Below are 16378 nucleotides of genomic sequence, written 5' to 3' on the forward strand. Positions count from 1 at the left end.
ACTCAATAGACTTCTCTTTACGTTATTTTACTTCAATTTATATCTGAGCTTGACAATTGTAGCCAGCAATTCATCTCAAAGACCTCGTTTCAGCTGCAAGAATTTATGTCTATGCGATCTCTTGATAGCCAAGTTTTCGCTTTCATATGTTAGGATGGAAACTGTCATATCTTTAATTTAACTGCGTCCGTCTTGTGAGAAAATGCGCTAAAACTGGCCAAGACCGCCTCTTCCCACATGCATCATGTCATCATTAGCATCTTCATCCTGTTGGGGGCTTTAACTAAGCAGGTCTACTTCAGGAATATCGTTAAACAAATAAAATTAAACGAATGGAGAACTGGGCGGGGTTAAGCCGTTCCTATGCTTAATTAAGCATCACACCTTAAAGACGTGTTGGAAAGTAAAAATATGTCTCTAAGCATTTTTAAACTCGGAAACAGGCCTAGGCGGATGCGAATGATTAGCTGCGTCCACCGCCTACTCTTCCCTCCGGGGACAGAGTCCCAGTGTTCACTGGATAGGAGGGCGGTTGGGACTCAGAACCGGTCTGCAGGCGGCCGTGAAATATAAGGTAAACGGAGGAATACAAATGGAGCTAATTGGTATATAGGTCTATATTTACAGCCAAATAGGTCTACAAATTAACAGTTCATGTTCCAAAAATCTGATTTTATTTCTTTCTATTATTTTATTCGAAAAAGAACATAAGAGGAAGTGACCATTTGAGAGACCTAGGCGTAGATGGACGGATAATATAAAAATGAATGTTAAATGAATAGGGAGAGGATTCACCTGGCTTAGAATAGAATCAAGTAACGGGCTCTTCTGATCACGTGATTCACTTTCGGGACAGTTAATTGGGGGGGGGGGAATAAGTTTAATCAATCTGGGCGACTATGTCTCGAGCAAGGCTATACTCTATGGAATTGTCACCAACTACAACATATCTGATGTTCTAAAATATAATTTCATTGTGTTTTTTATTTCCTTCAAATACACTCATTTGGTAGCATACAAATTTTTAATAATGCAATGATGTGGGAAAGAAAGGAGTTCCATAAGAAAAGAAAGTAGGTATCAGGAAAGTTAGAAGCGACCTGTAGTATGCTGAAGAACTGATCACAGCTGTTTGTAATAAACTTATGCATTCAGACTTCATGAGGACATTGATAGCCACCACTGTACTCAAGTATCGTAACTGGAAGTCTACAAGAAGTGGGTCAGAACTGCCAAATTCTTGCACGTGTATCGAACTGTGGACCTGTAAGTTATTCATACTTCAGTTAAATTAAGTAAAAGATCTGATTAAATAAATCCTCTTTTCTAACACCTGTCATCCTCGAGGTAACAGTGACTGTAGTAAAATGACTTTGGTTTCGGTTAGGACTGCCAGAAATGCAGACCATAAGTATACGAAGTTGACCCTGGTAAAATGTAAAGTTGTCCCTGAGCTTAACTAATTAAGCACTATGCCATGAAGACGCATGGGAGAGTGGATGTATAGATCCACATTTTCTTGACCTCGGCACTAGTTAGAAGTGAGTGGTCAGCTTCACGACCCGGCTGCTTTACCCTCGGGAAATAACCTCCGGTACTCATTGTATAGGAGGTTGGCTGCTGGACGCCAGAGCCGGTCTGGAGGACTGAAGAAGTGAAAATTCTTAATCCTACCGGGACTCGAACTCCGACCCCTCTGTCGCCCAGCCCATAGCCAGCCGTTATACCGACTACGCTATCCCGGCTCCTAAGTTGACCCTGTGCTTAATCAACAAAGCACTATATAATGAAGACGTATGGGGGAGTGGAGGTATAGCGTCAGTGTTCTTGAACTTGACACTGGACGGATGTTAGAGGTCACCTTCACGCCCCGGCCGCTATATTCCTGGGGAAAAATTACTGGTACCTATTGAATCGAAAGTCTAATAATAGGACCACTAGTGAATAATGTACAAGAAGCGCTCGTTGACTAAATTAAGGTACTACCTGAAAATTTGCCTAGACTGAGAAAATCGTGAGAAAACTGTCATTATAGTAGATGTCCCACCCGAGATTCGAACCACGAACGTCCCGAATATAAGCGAAAGCGTTACCGCTTGAGCTAACTTGCTCAGTGTGTCATGGATATCAAACGCACAACCTTAAAACATATGCCACTATAATAACAATCACCTGAAGACGGGAGTAGTGTTCAGTCCCGAAACTGGTGCTTCAGCATATTTCAGATAATGCAACAAGGTCTAATAAGATTGCAGTGTCAATAAAAGCGAAAGAAACTTTCACCACAGGCCAAAGCAATATCCTTGGAAACTTGCCCATCACTACATGGCGTCCGCCATTACTGTGCTCATTTTCGAGAATACATAAAGAGGGCCAAAACTGGAGTTTGCTTTGCTTAGTTAAGAAGCACAAGAAAGTGGGCCCAACGCTCACCTCAGCTCTAGATTAGAAGTGTGGCCTCATTCACGTTCCGTCTGCTTTAACTTCTGGGAAAGAGCCCCTAGTACCCACTGTATAGGAGGTTCGACGGGAACGAGAGCTGATCTGAGTGTGTGTGTGTTGTGAGTGAGTGTGTGTGTGTGTGTGTGTGAGCGTGCGTGTGAGTGAGCGTGAGTGTGTGAGTGTTTGTGGGCGTGCGTGTGAGTGAGTGTTCGTGCGTGTGAGTGAGTGTGTGTGTGTGTGTGTGTGAGAGAGAGAGAGACGGTTAGTTTCAACAATTGAACGCAGTGGAGCCACCTAAGGAAGAGTTATGACCAGTTGCAGGAAACAATCTAATTTCGTGGCGAATTTGGACTGCCGTACTCCAAAGAATGGTATGTCACGAAGCTGCGTACTTTCACCCCACGTGGAGTTCGGTCGACAGACTGGACATTCCTAGGTTAGATGGGTGTGATATTTCTACTAGAGTGTTTGAAACAGGAATGCTGATCATAAATACGTAGCAAGTAGGCCAAGGTAAAGATCTTAAAGAAGGCGATTATGATCTATTTGAAGGTAGACTTACTATCCCGATAGGCCTCTACACTAAGAAACAGTGTAAAAATGTTTGTTAGGATATGAGGTCTTAATTTTGTATAGCTTTCGATTACAAGCCTGACTCATAACCGTCATATACAGTATATATGTACATCCTCGGTTTATGGAGGTTCCTGGCTTATTTAACGATGCTGTCTCTAGAGAGAAGGCAAACTATTCCTGTAACACATCATGGAGGCCCATAGGGTTTGTGAGATGTCGAGGCTCCCACAGTATCAAGACAATTGACTCACAGATGGCAGTAAGGTTTTCAGCCTTACGTGCCGGNATTTCTGTTAAGAGGCTGAGTCGACCCCAAAGCCATAGTGCGGCTGGAAGAATTATTTAAACTGAAGAAAATCCACCTCGTCTTGGACTCGAACCCGCAACCTTACGGCTTGTAGCATAGTGCCTCAACCAATTATTCTACCGCGTGCCCCGATGCTGTCACTACTACAGACATTTTACAAGGACGAGATTCAAATTTGATCATGTACGATAAACTGGAAATGGGACGAGTGAAACTCGAGCTGGCTATTTCAAATTATTGAAATGTAAATCTATTAGAAAAGTCAGGAATCACAAGCAACCTCAGTCAGGGAAACCGGTTCCTGACCGTAGCTCGAACCAGGTACATTTCGAATATAGTCCAGACTCATTACTAGTTAGGCTAACTTGTTCAGCTTATTGACCTAAATTTACGTTAATATAAGCACTTTTCTCTCGGCGCTATAGCGCGTGCTTCTGTAAATACCCAGAATTGATTTAATGTTCAACACATCCACGATGCAAGCTTCAAACAACTGCTAGCGAAATAAGACCTGAAATTCAATGCATGATAAGAAATATGTAACGCCCTTTTAGTGTAAACTTATTTGAGACTCGTAAAATCAAAATGAAGTTTAAAAATGCGTCAAGTTTGTTACGGAGATGTTTACGATAGTAAAATCCAGCCTCCAAAAATAATTATGTATAAGCTTATACGTTGCAACTTTAACAACTAAGTCAACGGTTAAGTCTTTACTCAGTAACTATATTAACTCCAGAGACCAGAGTCCTTCTTGAAAGCTAATAGTCGCTCAGTCAATCAAGTAACCACAAGAGCGCGCCACCTAAGCCAGGCCTGAGCCAGCTCAGTACGATCTACATTCTCACATTTCCTCAAGAGCCATATTAATATAACCGTCCCTTCTGCGTCTAGATATCTTAATGGTTTTCCTTTCAAGTTCTTTGGTTACAATTTTTATATGAATTTCTCCTCTCACCGAAGCGAGTTACATGTGACTTCCATCTCAATATCCTTGATTCGTTCATTCTAATAATGAAGTCTGATGAATAATACAACTTTTTAACTTCATAATAATGTTATTTTCTCCAGTATCTTGGTATTGCCTCTCCCGCAGATCCACATACCCTCAATCTATGTTCTGCCTCCGGGGTATAGACAGAATTTAACAAACAGGTGAGTACACAGCCTTTTTATATTTTTAGCCTACTTTCCATAACCTGAAGAAATAAAAGAAGGTTTATGATATCACACTGATGACTGATGTCTGTCGGTGTGTATATCCCCTTTAATGTTTTGGGCTTATGAGGTCTATGAGATAGTTTTGCTGTCTGTATATGTGTAGCAACCTAATTTTTTCGTTATTATTAGCTCCGTGTCTTATCAAAGGGAAGTAGGCGATTAATTCTTCTAAGAGCTTATTGTTAATGTTTAGGTTTTCAGAGAAAGAGAAGATAGACGATTCTGAACTGAGTAGTAGCAACCATTGTCCGAGTTAAACTTTCTGTTAATTTCTTCGTGAATATAAGTTCGACTTGTTACAGTCGTTTTAAAATACTTTTACTTCGTCCAATTTCGAGGAATTTATTGGATATTTTTATTATGACTGTCCTGTCATTATAAAAACCGAAATATATTTAAAGTTTAATATTCAATATAAAGTGCACCATATAAGTTTATTCGTGAGCTTGGAATCATAATATTACCGGTAGCGCAGTTGGTTGAGGCACTATGCTACAAGCCTGACGGTCACGTGTTTAATTCCCGATTAGATAATTGTTTTTTTTTAATTTACCAAAGCCTTCCAGCCGCACTATAGCCCTGGAGTTGACTCAGGCTTTAACAGAAATGAGTACCAGGAATCTTCCTGGGGGTTAAGTGCTGCCGGCACGTAATTCTTACAACGTTCCCGCCATCTGTGAGTCGATTGTCTAGAAAATGTGGGAGCCTCGACGTCTCACAATCCTATGGACCTCCACGGCCTACTACAGGATAGCTTTACCTTTACATTTTTTATTCATTTCACATACACATCTCCTTACATAAAATGTTTACTGTGCTGCTCAACATCGTGGTAATGCAAAATCTCGATAGAGTGCAGCACGAGCTGTCATTTAGTGGATCTACCAACAAATATCTCTCTCGTCGATTGCCATTTTTTCACCAAAAAGAATGTTTCTTAAATATGTTTACTACGAAAATCTTGTCGAAACCTGTCCTTTGTATTCTTTCAATATTGACTGTTATGACTGGATTGTGAATACGCGAAGCGTAGCCCCTGCCAAGTTGCCTGAGGTTCGTATCTGTCACGGACGTACCTCAGATTACGAAATTGTATGCTTGTGGTTTAAAACTCTTCTTGTTGCGGAAGTGGCAGGTATTTATACTGAGTTGAATGGGGCTACAGGCTGTGGAAAGCGACAGGTTTTAAATGTTTTGATAATATTGTTTATTTTATTTGATATAGGCCTATAACTGGTTCTGCTTGAACTCATTCTCATGAAATTTATGTATAATCTCCTCTGGTAGTGGAAAATATTTAACAAGGTTCTTACTATTCCACCTGACGTTTTATTGTCGGTCAATTTTCTTAAACACGGGCACAATTTTCACTTCTTGTAATTACAATGTATTTTGTCATTATTTGGAACCCAGATCTGCATAGTTTCTGAGTTTGTTCAGATACTGCACTGTTATACTTAGAGCCAAATAACTGTATGTGCTGGTTATCAATAATTATCAATTTTTCCTGTTTTATTCATAAAATCAAGACGCCAGGTTTTCCAGTGAAGACGTGGATGGCGGTTTTATTCCAGTGACTATTCTCTATCGAGATTGCATATATCACTATTGTTATTATTATAATTATTATTATTGTTATTATTTTGTATTTTGTTTGTTAAGTTTTTGTTTCCTTCTACGTACCCGTGCTAACTTGGCCTCTGAACTGTTAAGTTTACACGTATATAAACAAGAATTAAATTTTATTGAATTACTATTTTTATTATTATTTCTCAATATTTATACTTTTTATTTCTCAGTTCTCAATAACAACTTAGGTTTGTGCTAATTAGATTACTATTATTATTATTATTACTTTTAATAATCACTTAGTTAATCAGTTAATCACCCTTTCTTTCGACGCCATATCCTACAGGCCATGTACTGACAGTGTCTTAAATGAAATCACAAAATGTACTACAGGACTTGATGGTGATGATTATTACATAAGATGACTTTAGCTTTCTCGTTGATTTATTTTACCACACTTAGACCTACGTACAGTAAAGTAGTTAGTCTCCATTGCTATAGACACAATGTATGATTGATGATGATGCTTCTACTACTACTACTACTACTACTACTACTGCTGCTGCTGCTGCTGCTGCTGCTGCTGCTGCTGCTGCCGCTACCACTACTGATACTACTACTATACTACCCCCACCACCACAACAGCCACTATACTCAACAGGACGTTCCAAATCACTGAACTGTATAAATGTTTAACGTGTTCAGCAAAACAAGTTGCTTAGTGTTCATTCCTGCTAACAAATTCCATGAAATACTTCAATGGAAGTCACGTACAAAGGGGAAACCTGTTAGTTTTCGCACATAATTTCCGCATATCAGTTTAGGTTCAATTTGGTAAGAATTCAGTGTTCTGTTTGTAGGCTAATCAGTTGTTAATGTACTGCGCTCAAGGAAACGGAAATAAACTGAGTCCTTCAAGATATAATTTTTTACGTAAACTTCTTCCTTTTGCTGTGACAACAAGACACAGAATCTGAAGTGTACCCGAGAGACCGATGCACATCCTGTACACAAATATCCAGCAATTCTAGTGCAGAAGCGCACACTGCATTTCACTCAGTAAACATCAGCTGCATGTTCGCCAGATCCAGCCATTACGACCCATCATTGTCAGTGATTTACAGACGCTTTCATTAATTCGGATACTAGGCTATATGGTCGAATATTTGGATGATGGATTATGATTATGAAAGGATGTCCAAAGTCGCGGCCTAATTTAATTTACTGTCCCGGGATTTGACTGGAGAGAGTGAGGAAAACATGACCCCTCAGCCAGGAGAGTCGGTGTTCTGATACAGTTTCGAAACGGTAACCTCCGGCATGGAAACCAGAAGCATTACAGTTTCAACTAACTTCTTCTGTTACATCCTACAGTTAGTCAGCCTATTCCAGTTTTCTTCATAAAACATATATGGCACCAAATTTAAAATATTCCCATCTATGCTAAACATAATTCTCCCAAACTGGTCTTTTCTTTTGAGTCTTTTAGACTAAAACCTGTATACATTTCTCAAGTTCCCGCGCAAATAGGACTATCGTGCCTATGTCTTTTTGTAATTAAACTTCGTGAAGATTATTTGTTTTCGTGCTGCTTAAAAATGCATAGGATAGCTCAGTCAGTATAGTGACTGGCTAAGGGCTGGATGGCCGGGGTATCAAAGTTCGAGTCCCAGTAGAGGCGAGATTACTTTATTTTCTACTTTGTCCAAACCAGTTCTGGGGCCCATTCTGCCTCCTGCACAATGTGTACCGGGAGCTATTTCTCCAGGGATAAAGCATTTGGGGTCATGAAGACAACTGACGTCCATTTTGTGCCGAGATTAAAAATACTTGGATCCATACATCCACTCCCCTATACGCCTTTATTGGGTAGTAGGCTACTTAATTAGTTAATCCAAGGAATTTTTTTTTTCAACAATTCAAGCTAAGGATGGTTTGCTGTCATATCACTGCCCTCTTCTTCTCATTTTCTACCTTCTGAACACACCAGGATAAGGCACGTTGTAACTTCCATCTCTTGGCTTCCAAAACGAACGTGAAACTCAACCAGTCTAAACCTGTCCCTGGGTGCGTTGCCTTTCGTGCTGACAATCAGAGTGGCCTTCTGTGTCCATATCTACTTTAGTTCACATGATCAAAGGCGCCGAACGTCGCGTGTAGCGGTTATACATCCTAGGCCTGTTTGTGATGGGCGCTCGATTCATATATCGCTTTGATAACTGCTGTCCCGAACGATATCTTTAGTCTGTTTACAACCCGAATTTTCTGCGAAATCCGGAGGTAAAATATCGTGGGATAGGTATAATTATTAAAATCAAGCACTCGAATGTACGGGATTACGTAAGAAAACTCGACAAATTTTACAAATTTCGATCGCCTAACGATTGAAAATACATACAAATTCCAGTTTAACATCTCGTGGAATAGACTTACGCCTGTGCGGCAGGAAAATATTCATCATCATCATCATCATCATCATCATACGTATCTGTAAGGTTTAGGTCTTTTGACCTGTTCCAAACTTAGGGTTCGATGAACTGATATTTCTTCCTCTTTGGTGGCCGGCGTCTCTCTCTCCTTCCTATAGGATGATGGTAAAACAGCTTCCGAGGAATTCGAGTGGTTGGCATTTTTAAATTATATAATTATAGATAATTTTGCAGAAAAAATTTGAGATTATGAACTTCAGTTAACTGGTGCAGAATAGTGTCAAATGAAAGTTTTCTAAAAAAAAAAATTATAAACCTTGCAGTTCTATAAAAACATGTATTTCCTTTACCAGATGGTAACGTAAAATTGTCCCTATGCTTAACTAATGAAGCACCGAGCCATGAAGACGTATGGCGGAGATGATGTATAGATCCAGGTTTTCTTGATCTCGGCATTAGTTGGAGGTAAGCGGTCAGTTTCACGCTCCGACAGCTTTACCCACGAGGAAATAGTCCCCGGTTCCCATTGGATAGGAGGTTGGGTAGTCCGGTCTGGACAATATTGAAAAGTGAAAATTCTTGTCCCCCCGGGACTCGAACTCAGAACCCTCGGTCGTTGAGTCCGTAGCCAGTTGCTATCCCGGCTCTCCTTGTCAGTTGGATAGCCATTAATAATTGAAGGAAACGCCTGTACAATGCACTTAGGCCTAGTATTTATTTGGGGGCAAACAATTGTGCCAATAACATAGTCCAGAGTTTCATGGTCGAGGTCTTCTATTTAAGTACAAATAGACGCGTGGTTTGCGTGGCATAATACTTCTATTATTTTCATTTTAAAAGTAATGGGGTTCTAAACGTTGGTCAATTTCATTCTCATTCATTTCAAAATTCTTTAAAAAAATCGTTCAATATTCGGATGTTCAGACAAAATCATCGGGCTGAGTGGTGTGTCATAAAGAAATGTGAATCCCCTTAAAAACTAACTATGTCATAGTCAATTCACAAATTTTTAAATTTATAATTAATTTTTCTCACTTTATATTCAAAAAGTAATAGGAAAGAAGCAGTGCAGTGTGCTTATAAAATTCTGCGTACCTCGAAAATCAGTTCAGCCTCCATCCCATTCAGTACATCTTATACAGCATCGTGAAATAATTTTTTATGACACTGAACACGTTAACAGACCTGGTAGCAGCAGCGTATCTAGAACTTCATTTGAAGCGTCGAGTACTAAATTAACAACAAATGTTATTTCTCTCCGTAGGCCGCAACAGAACTGAAATGACACTGCTTAAGATGTTGGTAACAGTGCGCTGACAGGGCGTTTCGCGCATTTGTTGCAGTTTGTATATCCTACTACTTTTTGCCGGCAAGTGAATTTACCGATCACGGTGGTCACGCAGTGTAAGACAGAACCGTCTTCGGCCACTTGAATACTGGGATCGTGGGTTCGAATCCCACTCGAGGTATGGATGTGTGTGTGCGTTTATTCTGTGTTTGTGCTGTTCTGTATGTAGGTAGAGGCCTTACGATGGGCTGATCCCCCGTCCAAAGAGTCCTGTCAACGGTGTATAGGATTAAAAAACGGAAACGCGGTCAAGGAACGAAGAGCTGTATAACCATAGAGAGAGAGAGAGAGAGAGTTTCATGAAAAGCCCTATTTACAAGATCTTCTGGAAACATGATTTTTCTATGTTTTCGATGTTAAATATTACGGTAAAATTGTTAAGTGTCACTAGGTTCTGAGCACTCAAAATCGTATCTTGCTTATTATACAAACTTGCTAATTCAAACGCGACATGCAAGCTGGTTGCAGCGTTGGTTCCTTCATCATCATCTTCTTTCTTTTCTGACTAAAATTTTATGGAAGTAAAACCTTCCTATCGGTCGTACCAAATATTTTAGCGGTCTGTGAACCCGTGAACTCCCTGGATATGACACTTCGGACCAAAAAAAGAAGTGAATTCACATAACACATTCATATTTCAGAAAATTAGGTTACTATCCCATTCTTACATAAATTATTTAACAACAATATTGTCTTCAGAGGCCGGTCACGGTAGCCGAGCAGTCTAATGCATGCACTGTCTTCGCTCGCTTCGAAACCGGGATCGCGGGTTCGAATCCCACTCAGGGCTTGGATGTTCAGTTTTTGTGTGCGCGTTTTTCTGTATTTGTGTAAGATCTAGAAAAACCGAAGTGAACGGAGAAGTTCATGGAGGTAGGCCTAGGCCCACTGGGGCTGTAATGCCAAGGGGGAAAAAAAATGTCTTCAGAGACAGATCAAGACTCGAAGATCCCGAACATTTCGAAATACTGTTGTTAAGCTATTATTAGAAGACCGCTAGGAATTGCTTCTTTCTCCTCGGAAGGCCATAGTCTGAATTTCTATTACAGTCTGTGTTTTTAAGCAGAAACATATTAAGCCATAGTCTTAAGGCGCGTCCACATTACTCGTGCTCGTGCTCGCCAGGCTTGTGCTCGTCGGGAGACTCGTCTGGCTTTTACTTGTGCTCGTAAATCTTCGTCCACACTACTTCAGTTGCTCGCCAGGCTTCGGCGCGTGAGGATCCGTATATTTACTCGTAGTGTGTATAGGCTGTAGTCGTATTATAATTTACTGACTATAGTTTCTAAATTAAAAATTTTAAATTTGCTCTTGACTTGTCATATCGTCCACATTACTCGCGAGCATAGCGAGTCACACGAGCACGAGTACGAGTAATGTAGACGCGCCTATAGACAAATGGTATGAACTTACAGGACTCTAAACCTTATATGAGAAAGTTCATTAAGATTACAACGAATGCCATAGCTCTCGAACGTAAGTAAGTTATAGGCTTACTTCATGCGATCCATCACGAATTTCAGTTACGTAACGCTTTGGGTTCTTAAATTTACCCGAAAAGTTAAAAGAAATAAAGTTGTTTCTGTTCTTAACTAATTAAGCACTGTGACATGAAGACATATGGGGGAATGGAGGTACAGCTCCACCATTATTAATCTCGGCATTATATGGAGGTGAGTGGTCAGCTTCGTGCCCCGGCTGATTTACACCTGGGGATATCGTCTCCAGTACCAATTGCATAGGAGGCCGGTTTTGACTCTGTGGAGAAGATAAAGATCTCGCCATGCCGGGAATTGAAACCGGGCCGTCCAGCCAGTAGCCCGTCGCTATACTGACTGAGCTATCCCGACTCCTCACAACACAGTGCAGTATATTTTTTCATATTTCTCAGTTAACTGATAAGAGTGTTTCATAACCTGAAGAAAAACACACCCTTTACTGTTGCTTTGAACTTACAATTGAAAAACACAGACATCATACTCCATGGAGCAGGCTCCCTCTTCAGAAACTAACAGTCATTCAATTAGCCAGAAAATTACAATTTCTTTTCATCGAACCGAAGGTTTATTAGTGTCTTCAGAAGAACCTGCGAGTGAACGCTGTCCTGAGTAGAGGCATTCATTCTACATTCTCACATCCTACTTCCTTAAGATCCATTTATATACGTGTATGTATAATCTCATCTGAGTCTAGAGGTTCCAAGTGAACTCCTCCTTTCAGCTGTCACAGACTAAAATTTTGTGAAACTGACATGAATAAAAAAACTGATGAAATAAAATTTACGGTACCAGCATAATTAAAAAAATAAAAAAGGAAACAAAAACGCTGAAGTCAGCACTATCTCTCTGATACAGAAATGTTGATATCAATGCCTATAGATTTGCAACGTTTTTTGGTACATCCCAAATATATCGCCATTTACGCTTGCTGCAAGTATATGATTTATATAATGCAGTAAACTATATAACGGCGTTCTATCGACTAGAATAAAATCATATTACATTTTGCTCGAAAGTTTTAGAGAAAATTACAGGCTTCTATATGAAATCTACAAGCTAACTTGATTACCTTAATTCGTGAAGACATTTTCGGTTAAATAATTTTTGAACTCGGAAAATTTTTCGCGATATTGGATTTTTTCTCAAAATATTTCGTAGTGAAGACACTCTCTGGGTAAACACCTTTCCGAAACACATTTTATGCTAACCGGATTAATATAAACACCGATAATTTGTCACGTTGATTACGAAGCTGCTATGTCGTACGGTGTGCCTTCTTTACTTATGAAATGTTATTTACAAAGACAGGCCTGCGGTAGCCTTCATAATCACCAAAATTTAGTAAATTTCTTATTTCTAGAGGCAAATAAAAGTACGTAACAAGACTTTCGTAACACAAACGCTTTGTTCTTGCAGAATCGCGTAACAGATAAATGCTTTTGTCCTTATCAGGCCATGTCTCAAAGCCACTGACATTGGAAGTGCAGAAAATACTAAATTACCTCAAGTTTAACAGGAGTTACTTTCCAGTTTTCATTTTTTTTTTCAAAACTTTTCTTCGAGACTGGTTTCAAAAACGGTTTCAATTTACGTACGTTATGTAGCACGCATACCTTCTCTGTATTTCCAATCCTGCTTTCTTCTACAGTTTTTAAAATATTCCAACTGCCTAGTCCATAAATTGGGTAATTTTAAAACCAATGTCGCCTGATACTGCCCACTGACTTGCAGCTTTTTTTAGAGAACTCCGTATCACGCAAATTTGTTTTGAAATCAGCGCCAATATAGCTAAATTAAAAGTATAGCGTTAATTTCCTCTGCATTTAAATGCGAGCAAATGGTGTAAAGCAGGTTCCCTGTAAGCTAACCTAACCTAACCCAGTACGATTTGACTTAATTTAATCAAGCCAAATCTAACTAAAACAGAGATGAATACACAAATAGGCCTAAATAGTGACATCATAAAAAGGAACAGACCAAAACAAGTGGAATCCGTTTAAAACTATCGCTTAGTGCTTTATCCACCGTCGATGTTTATTAAAATTATGAAACCAAAGTTTCAATGAACTCGGGCCAAGGGCAGTGTTCAAAGTAGCGAATTCGAGCAGTGTTACACCATCATCAAAAATCTTTCAACTTCTCTGGAATGCACTTGATACGAAAAGAAGCCTGCAGCTCATAGAACATAAGGCGGAGCACATAAAGTGTGCCAACAAACTAAACAAATTTACTTTATACTTCTAGGTACGTATGAACTGGAAACTCGGTAATGGGGCATTGGATTATTACAAACACAATGCACTGACCTAATATAATAAAGTTTAAATCTGCAGTGATTAAACACAATTTACTGTTAATTCAGACATGCAATGCAGTTATTCGTCTATGAAAGGCCAAATATAATTTACGATAAAATAGTACTTTCATAATATTTTCTAGCTACAAATAAAACCTCTCACGATCCTGAACTTGTTCTCACGGGTCACTAATATGGTTGGTGCTACTCACGAGTGAATGTCACACAGAGAATTTAGGAAACGTAACATAACCAAATCAAAGAAAAATGACAACACAGCATTATTTTCGCCTTATTGGTAGTCCGTAACGTTCCTCTTTCTAGACACTCGAAATTATGACTAATTTAAACGTAAGTAATTATGCGTTATTTCAATGTTCTTCTTAAGCTGTAAGTTACAAGATTTGACAAGTTTCCTTGTAGCAAAATTTACAAGGAAATTAATCTAAATATGCTATTATTATAAGCTTACGGGCTTTCATTCTGTTTTTTATATATTCTACACTAGGCATTCCGTTCTTGCTAGAGACAGGGGGATCGAAGAAATCCAAGAACCTGTATAAAGTGATTTGCAGATTCAGCGTTATGACTTATCTTTCATTCTCGTTTGTAATACACCACGTCAAACACAAAATGGATACGCATTTGGGCCCATATAACCCTGCTGACCTACAGCAAATAGGGAACCTACCTACAAAGAAGTAAATGGTTTCTTCGGACACTCTATTAGGAAGTGAAACATCAGTAACCATGATTTTATATATGCATTTTGCCCGACACACATAGAAACACAGCAGAGGAGGAGGGGGGGGGTGCATTAACTTGAGACAAACTCACCGGTGTGCGTCCTCTTGTGTATCTTGAGGTTCTCGGACCTGGCGAACACTTTGCCGCATCCGGGGAAGGGACAAGGGAACGGCTTCTCGCCCGTATGAACACGAATATGATTCACGAGTTTGTACTTCGCCTTGAAGGGCCTCCCGTTCCTGGGACAGCTCTGCCAGAAGCAGGCGTGCGTTGTGCACTCGGGACCGCCGACGTGCTCTACAGTCAGATGGGTCACGATCTCGTGCATCGTCGTGAATGTCTTTCCGCACGTCTTCCTTGGAACAGGCTGCTCGGGTTCGATCCACATGCACGACATCTCCTGCTTCACAGGTTGCCGCATATATCTGAAGAACGCCCCGTGGTGAGTGGCGTGGTGAGCCGGGTGATGAGGTGCCATGCTGGTGATGGCGTGATGATGAGCTGCAGCCGCGTTCATGGCCGCGAATTGGTGATGTGTTGACGCTTGATGATATGGATGGTGCTCGGCCGCAGCACGGGTATACACATCCATGCCGAGCCGCATGTGATGATTCAAGTGGTGATTCGCTAAGGGCTGGTGGTGATGGTGGTGGTGATGGTTCAGCTGCGGCGCGGGGTCGTGATGTAATGCGGTGGACGGGAACAGGACGGCCGCCGCCGCGGGGTCAGTGGTTCCCGCGGCCGCTGAAGGCACAGGTGCCGCCGAGAAGTCGTGGTGATGTTCCCGCCGAAGAAGGAAGTCCCTCGCCGCGTACCCGGCGTGGGGATTCAGGTGGTGACCCATCGCCGTGTGATGGTGATACCCATTCGTGGCCTGTGGTGAAAAATGATTGTGATGGTTCATTGCCGAGCCTGGCTGTCCAGCAGAGATGTCGCCTGTCGCGGACCCGCCAGTTGCAACAGACGAGGACATGGTCCCAGCAGAGGCGATTTGGTGCCCTCCTGACTGGGGGGATACCACAGGCGGTGGACTCATTTTCAGACCCATCGTTGCCAGGTGATGATGAGTGGTGTCCATAAATGGGTTTAACATTTTGGGTAACCGGAAACAGTTTGTGGGAGGAGGTCAGGGGCCTCCACCACCTCTGGCACTTTTCGTTTATAAATATTATACTTCCAACAACATGAACTAGTCTGTTTCACAATGCCCTGGTTCTCCTCTTCCACAGACCCCCTACTGGCGGTCAAATGACTCTCCAGCTACGAGCACCCAACTGTACATGCAGTCTTAACTTGGATAATTTAACGAAGAGAACATTAGGCCTACGTATCTCCAGATTTCAACCCCCCCTAAAAATGTAACCACGGCTATCATCTCTGACAAAAACACATTTTGATCACACGCACGTATGTATCGGTGTCACTGCACAGTGCTGCCCCCCCGGAGTATCCCAGTGCTCCAGAAAACAAGAACAAAAGTCGGCGGCACACTAGTCGTGGTATGCAACTGTTTGATTCCGAATTCTCAGCGGGACTGAGCACATCACGTAGCCCTCCCTCTACGTCTCAAAACAACAACGCCAACAGCTACAGAGGGGGTTACCCTACAAGACGGAAAAAAAAAGGCTTGAAGGCGGGGAATTATCAGTTCTCCCATTCGCTAACTGAGCTGTAGACCCCCTGCAGGCTTTACAAGGACCCCTGCGTATTGGTGAGAGACTCGAATGGCTGTCATTGGTTACACAACGTCAGATTAACCAATGGTAGATAAGATGAGGGGAGGAGCATGCGCCCTACTGTGGCGCAGGAGCCCAGCCCACGAGGATTCCAGAAGAGCAGAAGCTGTTGGTTTCAAACCCCCTGGTTAGTTGAACGAGCGACTCCGGGGTTGGAGGACTGTATCATGCTGCGAGCTAGCATCGCGACAACACCCCCTCGTGGTGTTTC

General features: G+C 41.2%; 1 protein-coding gene across 1 annotated transcript in view; it reads right to left on the reverse strand.

Moving 5' to 3' along the window:
* LOC111866826 (zinc finger protein ZIC 4) overlaps positions 1-15983 on the reverse strand; it is a 109704-nt gene extending 93721 nt beyond the window's left edge. Inside the window, exon 1 of the mRNA XM_023856122.2 lies at positions 14522-15983. Within this exon, the coding sequence (XP_023711890.1) occupies positions 14522-15524 (1003 nt within the window). The 5' untranslated portion in view covers positions 15525-15983. The remainder of the gene's footprint in view (positions 1-14521) is intronic.
* Between the last annotated feature and the right edge of the window lie 395 nt (positions 15984-16378).

The sequence above is a fragment of the Cryptotermes secundus genome, unplaced genomic scaffold, assembly GCF_002891405.2.
Source record: "Cryptotermes secundus unplaced genomic scaffold, Csec_1.0 scaffold446, whole genome shotgun sequence".
Taxonomy (NCBI): domain Eukaryota; kingdom Metazoa; phylum Arthropoda; class Insecta; order Blattodea; family Kalotermitidae; genus Cryptotermes; species Cryptotermes secundus.